This window comes from Suricata suricatta, chromosome 2 (assembly GCF_006229205.1).
Source record: "Suricata suricatta isolate VVHF042 chromosome 2, meerkat_22Aug2017_6uvM2_HiC, whole genome shotgun sequence".
NCBI classification, from domain to species: Eukaryota; Metazoa; Chordata; class Mammalia; order Carnivora; family Herpestidae; genus Suricata; species Suricata suricatta.
In genome coordinates, this window is record NC_043701.1 from 97,559,718 (window position 1) to 97,573,983 (window position 14,266).

Consider the following 14,266-nt stretch of genomic DNA (forward strand, 5'->3'; position numbering starts at 1 on the left):
AGCAACACAGTTCTGAGAGCGGCGCAGCCTTGCAGACCACCCCACCCCCACAACTGTACACACTGGGCTTTGCCATCAAGTTAAGGAATGGGCACAGGAGTTTAGTATCAAAGGACAATGTGTTATCACAGTCATTGAAATTATATTCCAAAAAATTGTTTTTCTGGTATTCTCTTCTTATTTTCAAATAATTGCAGAGAACAAATCCTTCTGTATGTCATGTAATAGTTTAGGTGGTCTTACATTTTTCTGGATTTAGCATTGTTTAAAAATCTTCAAAATAGCTTAGTGAGGCTCATGACAGTGCTGGGCCCACGGAGATGGAGCCTGTCCTTTGCCTATAAACACTGTCACACCATCTGAGTGCCCCATTCATTGGTCTCCACAAAGCAGTTCCTTTGGGGTCTGCTCCAAGCACAGGCCCACTGGTCTATAAAGTGTGTCGGCAAACTAAACCCCCCAACGACAAGCTGAAGCTTGCTTTCTGCCAATCAGGTCACAGTCCACGGGCTGCAGCTCCTCACTGCCGCGCTTCCTTTAGGTAGTGATAGTCTAAAGCACAAAGCGTTTCTCTGCTTTTTATCACAGAGCCAAACAAAAAACCCGAAGTCTCCTGAAGCCTTATTTAAACTAGCCGTTCCAAAACCTCCTGCAACCACTTTGCTCTGTTAGTACCATCAAAAACGTTCCCTACCGTAAATGAAAAATTAAACTGGATTGCTGCTCTCCAAATACAGGCACTGCTCCGTATCACTGAACGTTTACTGGGTTTTCCAACTAATGGGGTCAAAAGCCTCAAAAAACCTGAAATTAATTTTCCAGCTTTACTGTCACCAGTCAGAAGTAAAATTTTTCTCAGTTATTCTCCTGCCAGCTAATTAAATTTTAAGTTTTTTAAAAAACTGTTGGGCTTTTATCTTTATAAAGTATATAAAATTCTCCAAAAACAAAAACAATTTTGCTTTCATTGCATCACTGAGTACCTGAGGTAGTTGAGTAACAATGCACATTTCACACCCCTGCCCCCACCAGTCAGCACTTCCCTCGGGCATCCGGGTTAGTGTTCGCTGCAGACACAGCTGGGAATGGCCGTTCTAGGCTAACCGCTCAACGCTTAAGTTCCCGTAATTCTATTCTGGTCCGAGTGTTAACAACTGGGTTTGGGAGCAATCTAGATTTTATGAATTTAGTGAATGCATTATTAAGCCAATTTCCGGCATGGGGGTATATTAAGAAAAATTAGAATATCTGTTACGCTGAGAACACAACAAAAGGGAAGTGCAGAGCTCCTCACTCTCCCACCCTTCCCCCTTCCTTTTTTTTTTTTTTTTTTTTTGTTTTAAAGCTGGGTGTCATACATTTCAGAGAGCATAAAGTATACATTCTCACAGAGACAGGAGTTCAAAAGTTGCCTGGTCCTCAGAAACAACTGGCTAGGTAAAAACTTGTGCATGTAATTCTGGATACTGGGGGTCAGCGCCCGTCTGTTGGTTAAGCAATCTGTCTTTGGTTTGGCATCTGCCTCTGTGGTGGGCTGTTTCCTGAGCCTTTATTTCCGTCTTGACTGAGGTGGTCCACTTTGCAGAGCTTTCTGCTGTTGGTGCTGCTTTACCTGAGTCAAAATTTCCTGAATTTTTCTCTGGGCAACCTGCAAAAGGAGAGAGCTTTGATATTTCTGCCTGCTCAAAAGTCACTAAAACTTATCTTACTCTTCAATTTCAACAACTTCAGGTTTGAAGATGAAAGATACGTACTAGTTTAGTTTGCTAGTAGAGTCTCTGAAATCACCTGCTAGAAAGGGATTAGCATATGAGCACCTTACAACCTTTAATAGTTCTATGGGCTGAAGGCACAGCCCGGAGAGACCTGCTGCCGTTTGTGAAAGAAGCACAAGAGCTTGCTTGTCACACAAGAGCCCACTTGCCTGGCAAGCATAGAAGTGACCAGTTATTTTGACGACCACTTGGTCATTCTCATCAGGTGTCTGGTCACGAGGGACAACTACTTCTGCACTTGACAAATTCTGGAGCTCATTCACCTGGAAAAGATAAATACAGATCTTGTTAAATCAAGGTTGTTTAAAAAAAAAAAAAAACACCAAAAAACCCACAACCATTTGCTGAGCACTTACTATGGTGCCAATCTCAAACTGTGGCTTTACATATTTCTTCGAATCCACCAATAATTCTATCAGGTTATCAGTTTTATGCCCATCTCAAGATGATTAAACTTGACTTAAACCAAGAAAATGGACCTGACCAGTTAAACAAGCGAATGGCAGAACCAGATTCAAACCCTGAAAGTCTGATTCCAAAGTGTACACTCCCAATTACTTCAAAATTGTAAACAGTTCTGAAAACAACTTAGAAGTTACAGGTGTTAAAAGAAACTGGAAACCATTTGCTTTTTTGTTATAACAGTAGGTAAAGGTAGATGATATTTAAAAAATTTTTCTTTCCATCAAGTGTGCAAAAATAAACAGCTAAAGTTGCGTCCAAAGAAACTGCCCACTGCCCCTTCTCGGGTGGAGCGCCCTCCCAGGAGCCGTCTGAAGGGCCGTTCCTGTCACCAGTAGCAGACACCAACACTCAGGAGGGACAAAGGCGGTCTTCTCCAAACCTTGGCCCAGATGATCCTGCTTTTTATAAATTAGCCAAAATTCAGGGACTTGGAACTCCTAAGTACCTTTCAACGCTTTCCCTTTCATACCACTGCACAGGTTTTGCTGAAGTACTTGCCGTTTTGCCTCCTTTTCCAATAACTCTGCCAGCAGCAAAGGATGGCACTCTGATATGAGCTTCAAGTTTCACCTCTTCTTTAGGACTAACAAAGTTTTCTTCTTTAATTTTTCCATAAATTCTTCCCTGAGCCTACAGATGAGAACATATCCTATCAGTGTCAATCATGTAGGGAAAAAGGTCCACTAACTTTAAAGATGGCTCATAGCCACTGGAATAGCCCCCTGTGCAGGGACACATCTGCATTTGACAGACTGTTGCAGATGGCCTAAGAGACAAATTTAGGAAGGTTCACAACAACCACCACACACCACAGAGGTGGCAACTGAATGCATGATGGAAGAATATGGTTTATTCTTGGAACAAGAAGAGTTAAAGGCAAGGAGTAGACAGCCTTACTAGGGGCACCTGGGTGGCTCAGTCGAGCATCAACTCTTGATTTTGCTTCAGGTCATGATGTCACAGTTCAAGAGATCAAGCCCCGCATGGAGCACTGGGCCAGCAGTGTGAAACTGCTTGGGATTCTCTCTCCCTTGGCCCCTAACCTGCTTGTTCACACACACTCCCCCAAAACATTAGTAAATAAACATTAAAAAACCAAACCTTTCCTATTATGTGTCACCATTAATTTGCTCTAGTATATATCAAAGGATAAAGAAGTCAGAGTTGGTTTAATCTGACAGGCTACCATACCAGGGCAAATCAAAACAAAAGTACCTAACACATTTTCATTGGTGCAGAAATGATAAACTCAGTATAGGATATTACAGAAAAAACAAAATCCATCTTGGTACCCTATATTCCATTCATTCTCAAAAGTCTCATGCCACAGACAACAGGTAGTAGTAACAGTCAAAAGACATAGGGATATATATCCCTCTTTCAAAACAAAAGCTCTTAAATTCATAAAAAATATGGGTTAGGAGGTCTACCATTTCTTACATCTCTAAAATAATTCCCTTGTAGCTCTCAGTGATCACACAAATGATATTTAAGTATTACGGCTTTTCTTAGATGCTCCATGTGGGCACTGAAGGAGAGAAGGAAACAAACGAATTTCCCAGCATACACGCAATATACGAGTAACAAGATAGTAGTTCCACTTAGGAAGAAGTAACAGCTCAGCACCAAGAAGAAACATGCAAGAACTGATGTTTACATTTATCTTTTAAGATTTCCAACTAAAAGTGACTGACCCTGTAGGTTCAGGATAGGAAGCAGTTTGCAACATTTGTGAGTTAGGACTTGAACTGCCTGGACCAGAAGGCTGGTGTGAGGGAGGAAATGTCTTCACCTGAGTTTGGGCCTAGCCAACTGCACCCACATCTCAAAGCACCTCCTTTTGTTTCCTGTTCTTCCTGTAAATGAAGTGAAAAAAGCTTTGGATTTTTAATGGAAAATGTCCCACAGAAGAGAGAGGTCAAAGAAAGTGACAGTTTAAAAGTGGGGCGTGAGGGAGAGGGAGGCACTGTTACTCGCCACGTTAGAACTGAGGAAACTAAGGCTTTAAGGCTGCAGAGTTGTCCTGTTACACAGCTACTCTGGGCTAAGAATAAGACACGGGTTTGCGATAAAACAGCTACATTCTAAGTCAGTAGTTACTTTTACAACACTTGTACTAAATTTTACAGGAGAAATCACGTACTCAGAAGTATGTATCTGACAATTTGGCAGAGTCTTAGTCTGATTCACCCTGAGTGCTGAACATTCCCACCAGCGTATTTATATTGTGCTCCCTATATGGCAGGCAATATTCTAAGCACTGGGTATATTCTTTACATCCTACAACCCTGTTTCAACCTTGTGGGTGTTCTAAACCCTAATTTATAGCTAAGTAACTAGCCAGACAAAGGTTAAGTAACTTGCGCAATGTCACACATCAGGTAAATGATAGAGCTGGGATTTGAACCAGCAGCCCAGCTGGCCAGTCTCTGCTCTAAATCAATTCTCAGTATGTGGTGAGAAGCATTCCAGCTGCAGAGGCCCCAAACTCCAATAAATATGAGCAATGGTTCTCATTAGGACAAATGTCACAAGAGTTCCTACCATTTTTACTTCTGAAGTTGGAAGGATTACAGTGATTTGTGGTTTGACTGAACATGGGCTCAGAGTTAAACCAACAGTAAGAGGAAGAGGGGGCATTTTAATTCAGAGTTTAAGGCCTCTCAAGGACAAGAGGAAAAACTTGGGGACAAGTTTTCCAAGGCGCATTAACCATACAGCTTTGCGAATTTCAGTCTTAAAAGTCTCACGTCATACAGTAACAAGGCACTGGGCACATTCTCCCGTGGGAGACAGGTAAACCCAGCAACCATTACAAAACTCTCAAAATTAAAACAGAGTTGGGTTGGTTTTTGAAAATTAAGTTTGGGTTTTTAGTCTTAGAAATTTCCACTGGGAGATTCCTTCTACTGAGTTTTAGATATATTTAAGGGAGAAGCCAGGTTATGAAGTTCCTGAAAAGAAAGCATGAACAGCCTTCGAATCCTTTCATTTGTTACCTGTGCCCTACACGCTGGAGCACATACCTTGAACTGAGCCTCCGGTGGCCCGGTGATAATCACCATCCTCACTTTAGCATCTGGTGCTTCAGCTGGAGCGATCTGTAACAGACACATCAAGGGGGAATGACACTTTCAGGTGACACTGATAGTAACATTACACAAACCAGCCTGACATTTGTGTAGGACTTCTTGAAATGTAGAATGAAAATCTTCTGGAAGAAAGTTACAGAGTGGCAGTGATTAATGTGGGTTCACTGGTTATGGCCCCTGTTGTAAACCATGCACTCACCACTGTGGCTTGTCCGGATGTAAACGTCCACGTCTAATCTCAGCTAATCCTCACCACATAGTAATGAGGTGTCACCTCTACAGAGGGGAAACCGAAGGCTGAAGAAGTTGTTACGTGGCCCGTCCACAGTCACATAGCTAATCCAGCTGGAGGGCCTGGCTCTGTCTCCACGGCCCATGTTCCTCTACATACAACAGGGGTACTAGAACGTGGTCTTTGCCCAGGCGTGGGGTATGTGCAAGAATTCAGTATGTTCACAAATCTAAGACAACTGGTAAATCCCCCTATAGAATATGCTCCTCAGAGTAACGTGAAATTAACGTTAATTTAGCAGAAGCAAAATAAATGACTTTTCTATTTTTGCAGAATATGTGAAATCATAAAAAGCCTGAACTGGGGGAAATGTTCAAGAGGAAACCAGTATTCTTCCAGAGTCCTAAGATTTGGGACCCAGCTGGTAGGAGTTGTTTTAAAAGAAAAATTTGCTAGGGACGCTAGGGATGCTTGGGTGGCTGAGTCAGCAGAGCATCTGACTCTTGATTTTGGCTCAGGTCATGATCCCAGGCTCATGGGATCAAGTCCCACATTAGGCTCTGTGCTGAATGTGAAGCCTGCTTAAGACTCTCTTTCTCTTCCCCTCTCCTGCTCGCTCTCTCAAATTAAAAAAAAAAAAATTTTGCTGGACATAATGCTGTACAAGTAGTAAATTCTTATCTACAAAATATATTATTGCTATGTAAGACTAGGAAGCAAAAGATATGATAGAAACACCAAATTCTACCACTTGGTATGATCACTTCCAAATACTTATACAGGCTAATTAGATTATAATCTAATTATAATCAAAATAATGGTTTTTTTAAAAATGAGTTTTAAACAGTTATTTTGAAAGAGAGCATGCACACAAGCAGGTAAGAGGCACAGAGAGAATCCAAAGCAGGCTCTGGGCTGTCAGTGCAGAGCCCAATATGGGTTCAAACTCACAAATTGTGAGGTCATGACCTGAGCAAAAATCCAGAGTTGGGTGCTTCACCAACTGAGCCATCCAGGCGCCCCAAGAATGTTTCTATTTTTAATGGAGTCAGGACTTTCTCCCTCCGTCACCTACAGCCACACTAATATTCCTACTTTATGCAGGGCATTCACTAATTTTGAGTCAATAAAACAGGCAAGTAATTATTTTTTAGTCTAAGCTCTTAGAATTATTGACAAGAAACCCCTGGAAACAAGAGATCATTTTTTATCCTTCTGACTAGGCTTCTTTTGTTAATCCTAGGGATGGAGGGTTGGGGTGAACCGAGTATAAACTGCTACAGTCTCTGAGAAGCCTGAAAACACATGCCCTCTGACTCACCCCATCTATTTTTACAGACTTACCCTAAAGAATAAGGTTGTATATGTAACAATTTGGCAAAAAGAACTCTATCCATCACCACACTGTCTGTGCAGGGTCAGTTAGGAACATTCTTATTGTCCAAAAAGTGAACACAATTATAATTAAACAAACGACAAATATATGTTTATTTAGACATTATAAAACCTCTGTAAAGCCCAAAAGAGAAGTGAATACCTAAACACTCAATCCTTGGTTCCTGAAATGTTCATTGCACGTTTTCCCCAAGCCAGTCTATTAGGTTCTTTTTCCACGTGTCAGAGATTTCTTTTTAATTGGGAAATTAGCAGGACAATAAAGCTGGTTCGCTACTTGATCTTTTACCATCTCTTTTCCTTTGCCTTTTTATTTTGGCTTCATGTATTTTGTTATCTTTTGCTACAGGAGAGCATATGAGGACTATTTTTGTAAACGTTTTGCTTTTTAATTTTTTAATTTACCTCAGTAAAATTCATTCTTTTGTAACACGTGCACAGGCACATCACATCAATCGAAATATAAACGGTTCTATCATTCTCTGTAATTGTTACCACTATCGCTTTGTATCAAGCCTCTCTCCACCTGACTCCTAGCTGCCACCCACTTTTTTCCTTTATCCCAGTACTTCTGCCTTTTCCTGAATTTTCATACAAATGGATCATAAAGTATATGGTCTTTCGATTTCCCTTAGCATGTTAACATGAGATTCAACCATGTTCTTATTCTTTAATAGTTTGTTCTTAATATTTATTGTATAGATTGACCACAGTTTATCTATTTGCTGAAGAACATGTGCTTCTTCCCATTTGGGGACAGGTGGAAATAAACACACTATTAACATCTGAGTGTAGTTTTGTGTACTCTCTTCTTTTAAATAGTTTTTATAAAACAGTAACAACAAAAAACACTTGCACAGACTGATGTTTTCCTGAAGAAAACTGTCACTCTATTGAATTTATCACCTGGTGCATTCCTTAAAACACAATGACCTGTACATCTGATATTATGCTGTTTCTCAGCTTATCAAAATACAGAATCTTCGGAGCAGACAATTATCTATTTGGTGGATACCATTAGTTGTGCTGATACTTGTTACCCCACTTTCCATAATAACAAAACATTTAGCTGAACGCACATGGACTACATTTCCCTTTGTTCCTTCAGCTACGTCTGGCTTTGCGATGCCATTTCTGAGCAACAAAACGGAGGTTAAAATCTCCTCTGGCAGCTATTAAGAAACCTCTGTAAGAGAAAGGGCTTCAGGTTGTCTTCTCCAACTGGCTGGACCACGGACGGGATTGGGAGAGCACTGAATCATGTCATCGGGGACCCGGAAGGACCAAGGCCCTGCCTGGGGAGGATCTGCTGGAAGGAATCGATACCAGCAGCTCTCGGCTGATGGATTGCTCACCTCCAGACTATTTTTTCTGGAGCGAGAATTCAGTTTACTTTGTTGAAGCTATTATCATTTGGGGTTTTCTGTCACCCTGTGTGTGACCCCAGTATAGACTGCCACATTCAATTCCAATTATGAAGTGGCAGGACGACTCGTGTTTCTGCAACTTACTGTCACTAGAGCACTCAGACTGCAGCTGGCAGAAAGGTACCTTAATAGAAGCTCCTGCGAAGCGAGACAGCTGCTTGATGTGCTGCCCCTGCTTGCCGATGATGGCGCCGACGGACAGGGCCGGGATGAACAGGTGGACGGTCTCCGTTTCCGACTGCTGTTGCAAAGACAGGACAGACATGCGAAACCGGACACAAATCAGGCTACAACCACCGGCACAGGCATGGGGCGCTCTCAAATAGTAGGACTATCAGAAGCTGACAAGAATTTACCTAACACTGAGAAGATCATCTGGTCAACCTGAAAGCATTGAATTTAAATGGTTACTTTACACAATTTTCTTAAACTTTAGAATGTCACTGGTGTACACATTTACAAGGTAGGTCAGTGCTGTAAAGTTTAGACTCTTGACAAGTAAATGGAATTCTGGGCTACATATCAACAGACAACAGTATCCAAGGACAGCTACTCTGCACCTTATCCGTGTAGGTTTTGCTTCATAAACACATAACTGATAACCTATTCTCAAAGGGAAGAACCCCCTGAGTCTCATTGTATAGGACAGGACTAGAAGAGAACTTGAGCTTGTTAGTGGTAAAATGGCCTAAGATTCTCTCCCATATCATTCTTGATTCCTTCTGCCTCTGCCCTCCCTTTGCCGTTTACACATGGACAAATTGGAAAATATTTTTTAAAGGTTATTTGTTTTGAGAGAGAACATGCAGAGGATGGGCAGAGAGAGCGGGGGAGACACAATCCCAAGCAGTCCCCACACTGCTAGCATAGAGCCCGACATGGGGCTCGAACCCACGAACCATGAGATCATTACCTGAGCAGAAACTAAGAGTTGCTCAAATGAATGAGCCACACAAGCACTCCAGAAAGCATTTTGAAGGCTAATTCCTGAAAGATTTTTCAAAAATGGACTTTATTGGTGTACTTTGTATCTCAGCTTCCCCCTTCAAGCCACCTATGCCCTTCCTGAGTTGTCTCCCTTCAAATGCTCGTTCTTGTAGGGCTAAAGGACAAACGCCAAGAGACACAGTGGACTTGGTTCCAAAAATAGGCTAATCCAAAATTCTATGATGTTACAGTGAGCCACAGGTTCTAAGATGCAGAAGCAGTGCACATCTTCATATATTAATACTGTTTACTTTGTAACAGTAAGAAAAACATGCTTCCAAGGAGAATTCTAAGAAATTCATTCCAAGAAATATTTTTTAAAATATATTTATTTTCTAAGACTTTCGAGTAATTTTAGATTATAGTAAAATTGACAGGTATAGATTTCCCACATATGCCAAGAAATATTTATTTTAAGAGAGCGAGTGAGAGAGCACAAGTGGGAGAGGAAAAGAGAGAGAGACACAGAGAAACCCTAGCAGGGGTAACAGTTCCATGTGGGGCTCGATCTCATGAACCACGAGATCGTGATCTGAGCCCAAATCAGGAGTCCAACATTTACCTGACTGAGCCACCCAGGGGCCCCTATGCAAAGAAATATTTTAAGATAAGCCACAACGTAATACACCAAGTAAAATTTAATGTGTTAAAAAAAAAGTACATCTAAACTAAAATTTACAGCGATATTAGTAGATATATTGCAGTAAGAAATGTACACATTAACAACTTGGTAAGAAACCACTGAATTGTCTAAGTATTTTTATTTTTTTTAACGTTTTTTATTTATTTTTGAGAGAGAGAGACAGTGTGAGCAGGGAAGATTCAGAGAGAGACAGACAGACAGACAGACAGACAGACAGACAGAATCCGAAGCAGGCTCCAGGCTCTGAGCTGTCAGCACAGAGACTGATGAGGGACTCGAACCCACGAACTGTGAGATCATGACCTAAGCTGAAGCTGGACGCTTAACTGACTGAGCCGCCCAGGCGCCCCTGAATTCTCTTAAATCTTACGTTCCTCTCATGTAGGATAAATTCCATTCCCAAGTAGTCAAATTGGTCCCTCAGTACTGTAATACGTACACACACAGCCATGAGACAGTTTCTACTTTCTAATTTAACAAAACTCTTCCCAGATTCGTAAAAAGTCTCAAACATGCCAACAGTTTTGCTTTCAAGCATCCCAGGAATTAGGAAAATCTTTAGAATTTAGTTTCTGAAAAATTTAGTCAAAGAAAACAGCAGCACTGGGCTCACTCATTTTTACTGGATGTAAATACAAATTCTGTGCCACTTAATATCGGTCCACCAAATGACCACCACTCTCAAAGCCAGTAGCTTTACAGGCTCCATCTTGTCCCTGTGAAACCCAGACTGCAAGCAGAGAGAATGGAACACTCAGCACCCTGAGTCCATGGGGAGAGAATGATGGTCAACAGCAGAAACTCACATACGGATGAATCAGCCACTGTATTTGGCCCTCAATGCACACTTACCAGAAGGCTGTGCCACAGGACAGTTGACTCCATATTTGGAAGGATTTTTTTTTTTTTAGAAGTCTTTTATAGTTTCCTTCCTCTGAAGCAAAGATTTTTTAAAAAACAATTAGTAGGGGTGCCTTGGTGGCTCAGTCAGTTAAGCATCCAACTCTTGGTCTCGGCTCAGGTCATGATCTCAGTTTTGAGTTCGAGCCCTAAGTCAGGCTCTGTGCTGACAGTCCAGAGCCTGCCTGGGATTCACTCTCTTTCGCTCTCTCTGCCCCTTCCCTATCCCCCACTTGCACACGTGCGCACACATGCTCACTCTCAAAATAAACTTAAAAATGAAACTGTTAAAAAAGATAACTAGTAAACAAAAAACAGTCTGGAAATAACAAAAAGGCTGGGCTGGTTCTGTAAAGGAAAACCTTTTTGTCTATTTACCAGTTAAGAAACTGAAATGAGAAAAGGGAAATATTAGGTAAGATAAAAAGATACAATGTCATTAAATCAGAAAATGTCATTCACATGCCCCTCCCTCACCCATTAACAGGGCACTCCTCCAGCTAGACTCTATTGCTGATTTATCTTGGCAAGCGTCTGTGTGTACTTAATTTTCAACTAATTCATGTGATAGTGCAATCATATCTTTGTACAAAAAACTGTGCCCTTGTATACCTCTGTTACATGAACTCTTAGTAAAAGTTAGTTGGAATCAAAAGGTCTGAACATTTAAAATGGATAATTATCAAGTTCTACAAAACGTTTCCCACTCAGTCCACAGAACAATGGAATTCCATTTAAACCATTCATGTAACATCTGAGTGCTAAGCTTGGTGTTTAACAGATGGGTAGATGGGAGATGGGTAGAAAGCAGGCAAAAATGCGGGTTTAAGAAGGTAAGATCAAGGAGTGTGATAATAGTATGGGCGTTTACCTCTGTGTGAGCTACATTCCTCTGCGTCACCTACACCTCACAACCCAACCAGTAGAAACTAACAACATTCCCATTTCTAAAACTTTTTGAACATTTATTTTTGAGAGAGAGAACAAGTGAGGAGGGGCAGAGAGTAAAAGGAGACACAGAATCTGAAGCAGGCTCCAGGTTCTTTGCTGTCAGCACAGAGCCCCAGGCGGGGCTCAAACTCCTGAACCGCAAGATCATGACCTGAGCCAAAGTCGAACGCTTAACCAACTGAGTCACCCAGCCGCCCACACTTTGGCATTTCCAAGATGAGAAAACTGAGCCAGAGAGATGCACATGGTACTACACTGACTGGTACTGTAGCCGGCATTCAAATCTGGGCTTCTCTAGCTCTCGAGCCACCTTTATTTGTTTTTAATGGGGGGAGCGGGGTTCCTGGATGGCTCAGTCAACTTAGAGTGACTCCATTTTGACTCAGGTCACGATTTCATGATGAGATAAAACCCTGCATCAGGATCTGCACTGAGCATGGAGACTGCTTGAGAGTCTTTCTCTTCCTCTGCCCCTCTCCCCCAACGTGTGGTCTCGTTAAAAAAAAAAAAAAAAAGAAGGACACACCCTACTTCCAACAGGTATGGGATGTGCTTTATAAGTGACGCTTGGAAAACCAGCCCAATAGAACTTTCATTTGAGGAGGTGCTGCCTGATCACTCTTCCAGCCACCTTGGTACGATTTCCTGAGTCAAAAGTCTTCTGTTGGCAAAGGCATAAACCTGTGATCATCAATGTGTAAAAAATGGCATCAGAGATAGTCCATGAAAAAAAAAATTCTTTATTTTGAAGAAAAGGGATAAGCAAAGGTTAAGAATGATGTAAAAGGGGGCAAAAGGTACAAACTTCCAGTTACCTACCCCTCAAAAATAAACATTAAAAAAATAAATAAAACTGACAGGGACACCTGGGTGGCTCAAGTCGATGAAGCACCTGACCATTGGTTTCAGCTCAGGTCATGATCTCACAGTAGTGGGATTGAGCCCAGATAGCACAGAGCCTTCTTGGGATTCTTGCTCCATCTGTCTGCCCCTCCCCTGCTCATGTTCTCTCTCTCAAAATACACAAACAAAAAGATTCTCAAGGGCACCTGGATGGCTCCGTCAGTTAAGCAAGTAAGCGTCTGACTCTTGATTTTGGCTCAGGCCATGATCTCATGGTTCAGGAGTTTAAGCCCTGTGTTGGGCTCTGCACTTGCAGTGCGGAGCCTGCTTGGGATTTTCTCTCTCCCTCTCTTTCTCCCTCTCACTCCCTCAAAATAAATAAATAAAGCTTTAAGAATCTCTTATTCAAATTTTTTTTCTCCCTCTCACTCCCTCAAAATAAATAAAGCTTTAAAAATCTCTTATTTTAAAAAAATTCTCTCCCCTGCTCACATGCACACTTTCTCCCTCTCAAATTTTTAAAAAGTCCATATAAACAAACAAACCTACCTGACAAGGATTTCCAAATTCTCATACTAATAAATTTATCTTATGGTCAATGGATATATTAAGGAAAGGGAAAAATCTTTCTTTTTTTTTTTTTAATAGATCCAGCAACCTCTGGCTTTTTTTTTTTTAATGTTTTATTTATTTTTGATGAGAGAGAGACAGAGCATGAGAGGGGGAGGGTCAGAGAGAGAAGGAGACACAGAACTGGAAGCAGGCTCCAGGCTCTGAGCTAGCTGTCAGCACAGAGCCTGACACGGGGCTCGAACCCACGAACGTGAGATCTGACCTGAGCCGAAGTCGGAGGCTTAACCGACTGAGCCACCCAGGCGCCCCTCTTTATTTCTTTTTTAATGTTTATTTCCGAAGAAGAGAGAGAGAACAGCAGGGGAAGGGCAGAGAGAGAGGGAGACACAGAATTCGAAGCAGGCTCCAGGCTTTGAGCTGTGAGCACAGAGCCTGACGTGAGGCTCAAACCCACAAACTGTAGGATCACGACCTGAGCCGAAGTTGGACTCTTGACTGACTGAGCCGCCCAGGTGCCCTTCAGGAAAATCTTTTTATTTTGAATCATGCCTTTCACACTTAAGTACAGCAACACAGGATTCTAGCCCCTACATTTAGTTTTCTACAAATGAAAATCATCTAAACTGTGCTCTTCTGTGTAAGTCTCTTCCTTGATCTATAACCTCAAGTACCTAGTATTTCCAGTAAGTTAATATAAAATTCAACTCCAGGAAATATTACTGATGAAAATCATTGCGTTTTGTTTCTTTAGCATATGCAGAAGTAGACGTACTAATATTCTTTACAATCTACTATTGCCGGTGGTGTTTCCCAGGACATCCTAACATACCGCAGCTTCAACACAGCGGTCAGCTGAATGAAGCCTCCCTTGTATCTCTGTAAGTACTCTTAGAACAAATACACAAAAAGAGGGTTTGCCTTTCCATTAACTCCTGACTGTGGACATCTGTGAGAAGAGCCTGTCCTGCACAGCGTGGCCAAGT

General features: G+C 41.7%; 1 protein-coding gene across 1 annotated transcript in view; it reads right to left on the reverse strand.

Moving 5' to 3' along the window:
* Window positions 1-913: 913 nt before the first annotated feature.
* IGF2BP3 (insulin like growth factor 2 mRNA binding protein 3) overlaps window positions 914-14,266 on the reverse strand; it is a 155,330-nt gene continuing 141,977 nt past the window's right edge. The window contains exons 11-15 of the mRNA XM_029930061.1: window positions 8,511-8,627; window positions 5,267-5,341; window positions 2,739-2,870; window positions 1,925-2,038; window positions 914-1,648 (exon numbers count right to left, since the gene is read on the reverse strand). Coding sequence (XP_029785921.1) covers window positions 1,550-1,648; window positions 1,925-2,038; window positions 2,739-2,870; window positions 5,267-5,341; window positions 8,511-8,627 — 537 coding nt within the window. The 3' untranslated portion in view covers window positions 914-1,549. The remainder of the gene's footprint in view (window positions 1,649-1,924; window positions 2,039-2,738; window positions 2,871-5,266; window positions 5,342-8,510; window positions 8,628-14,266) is intronic.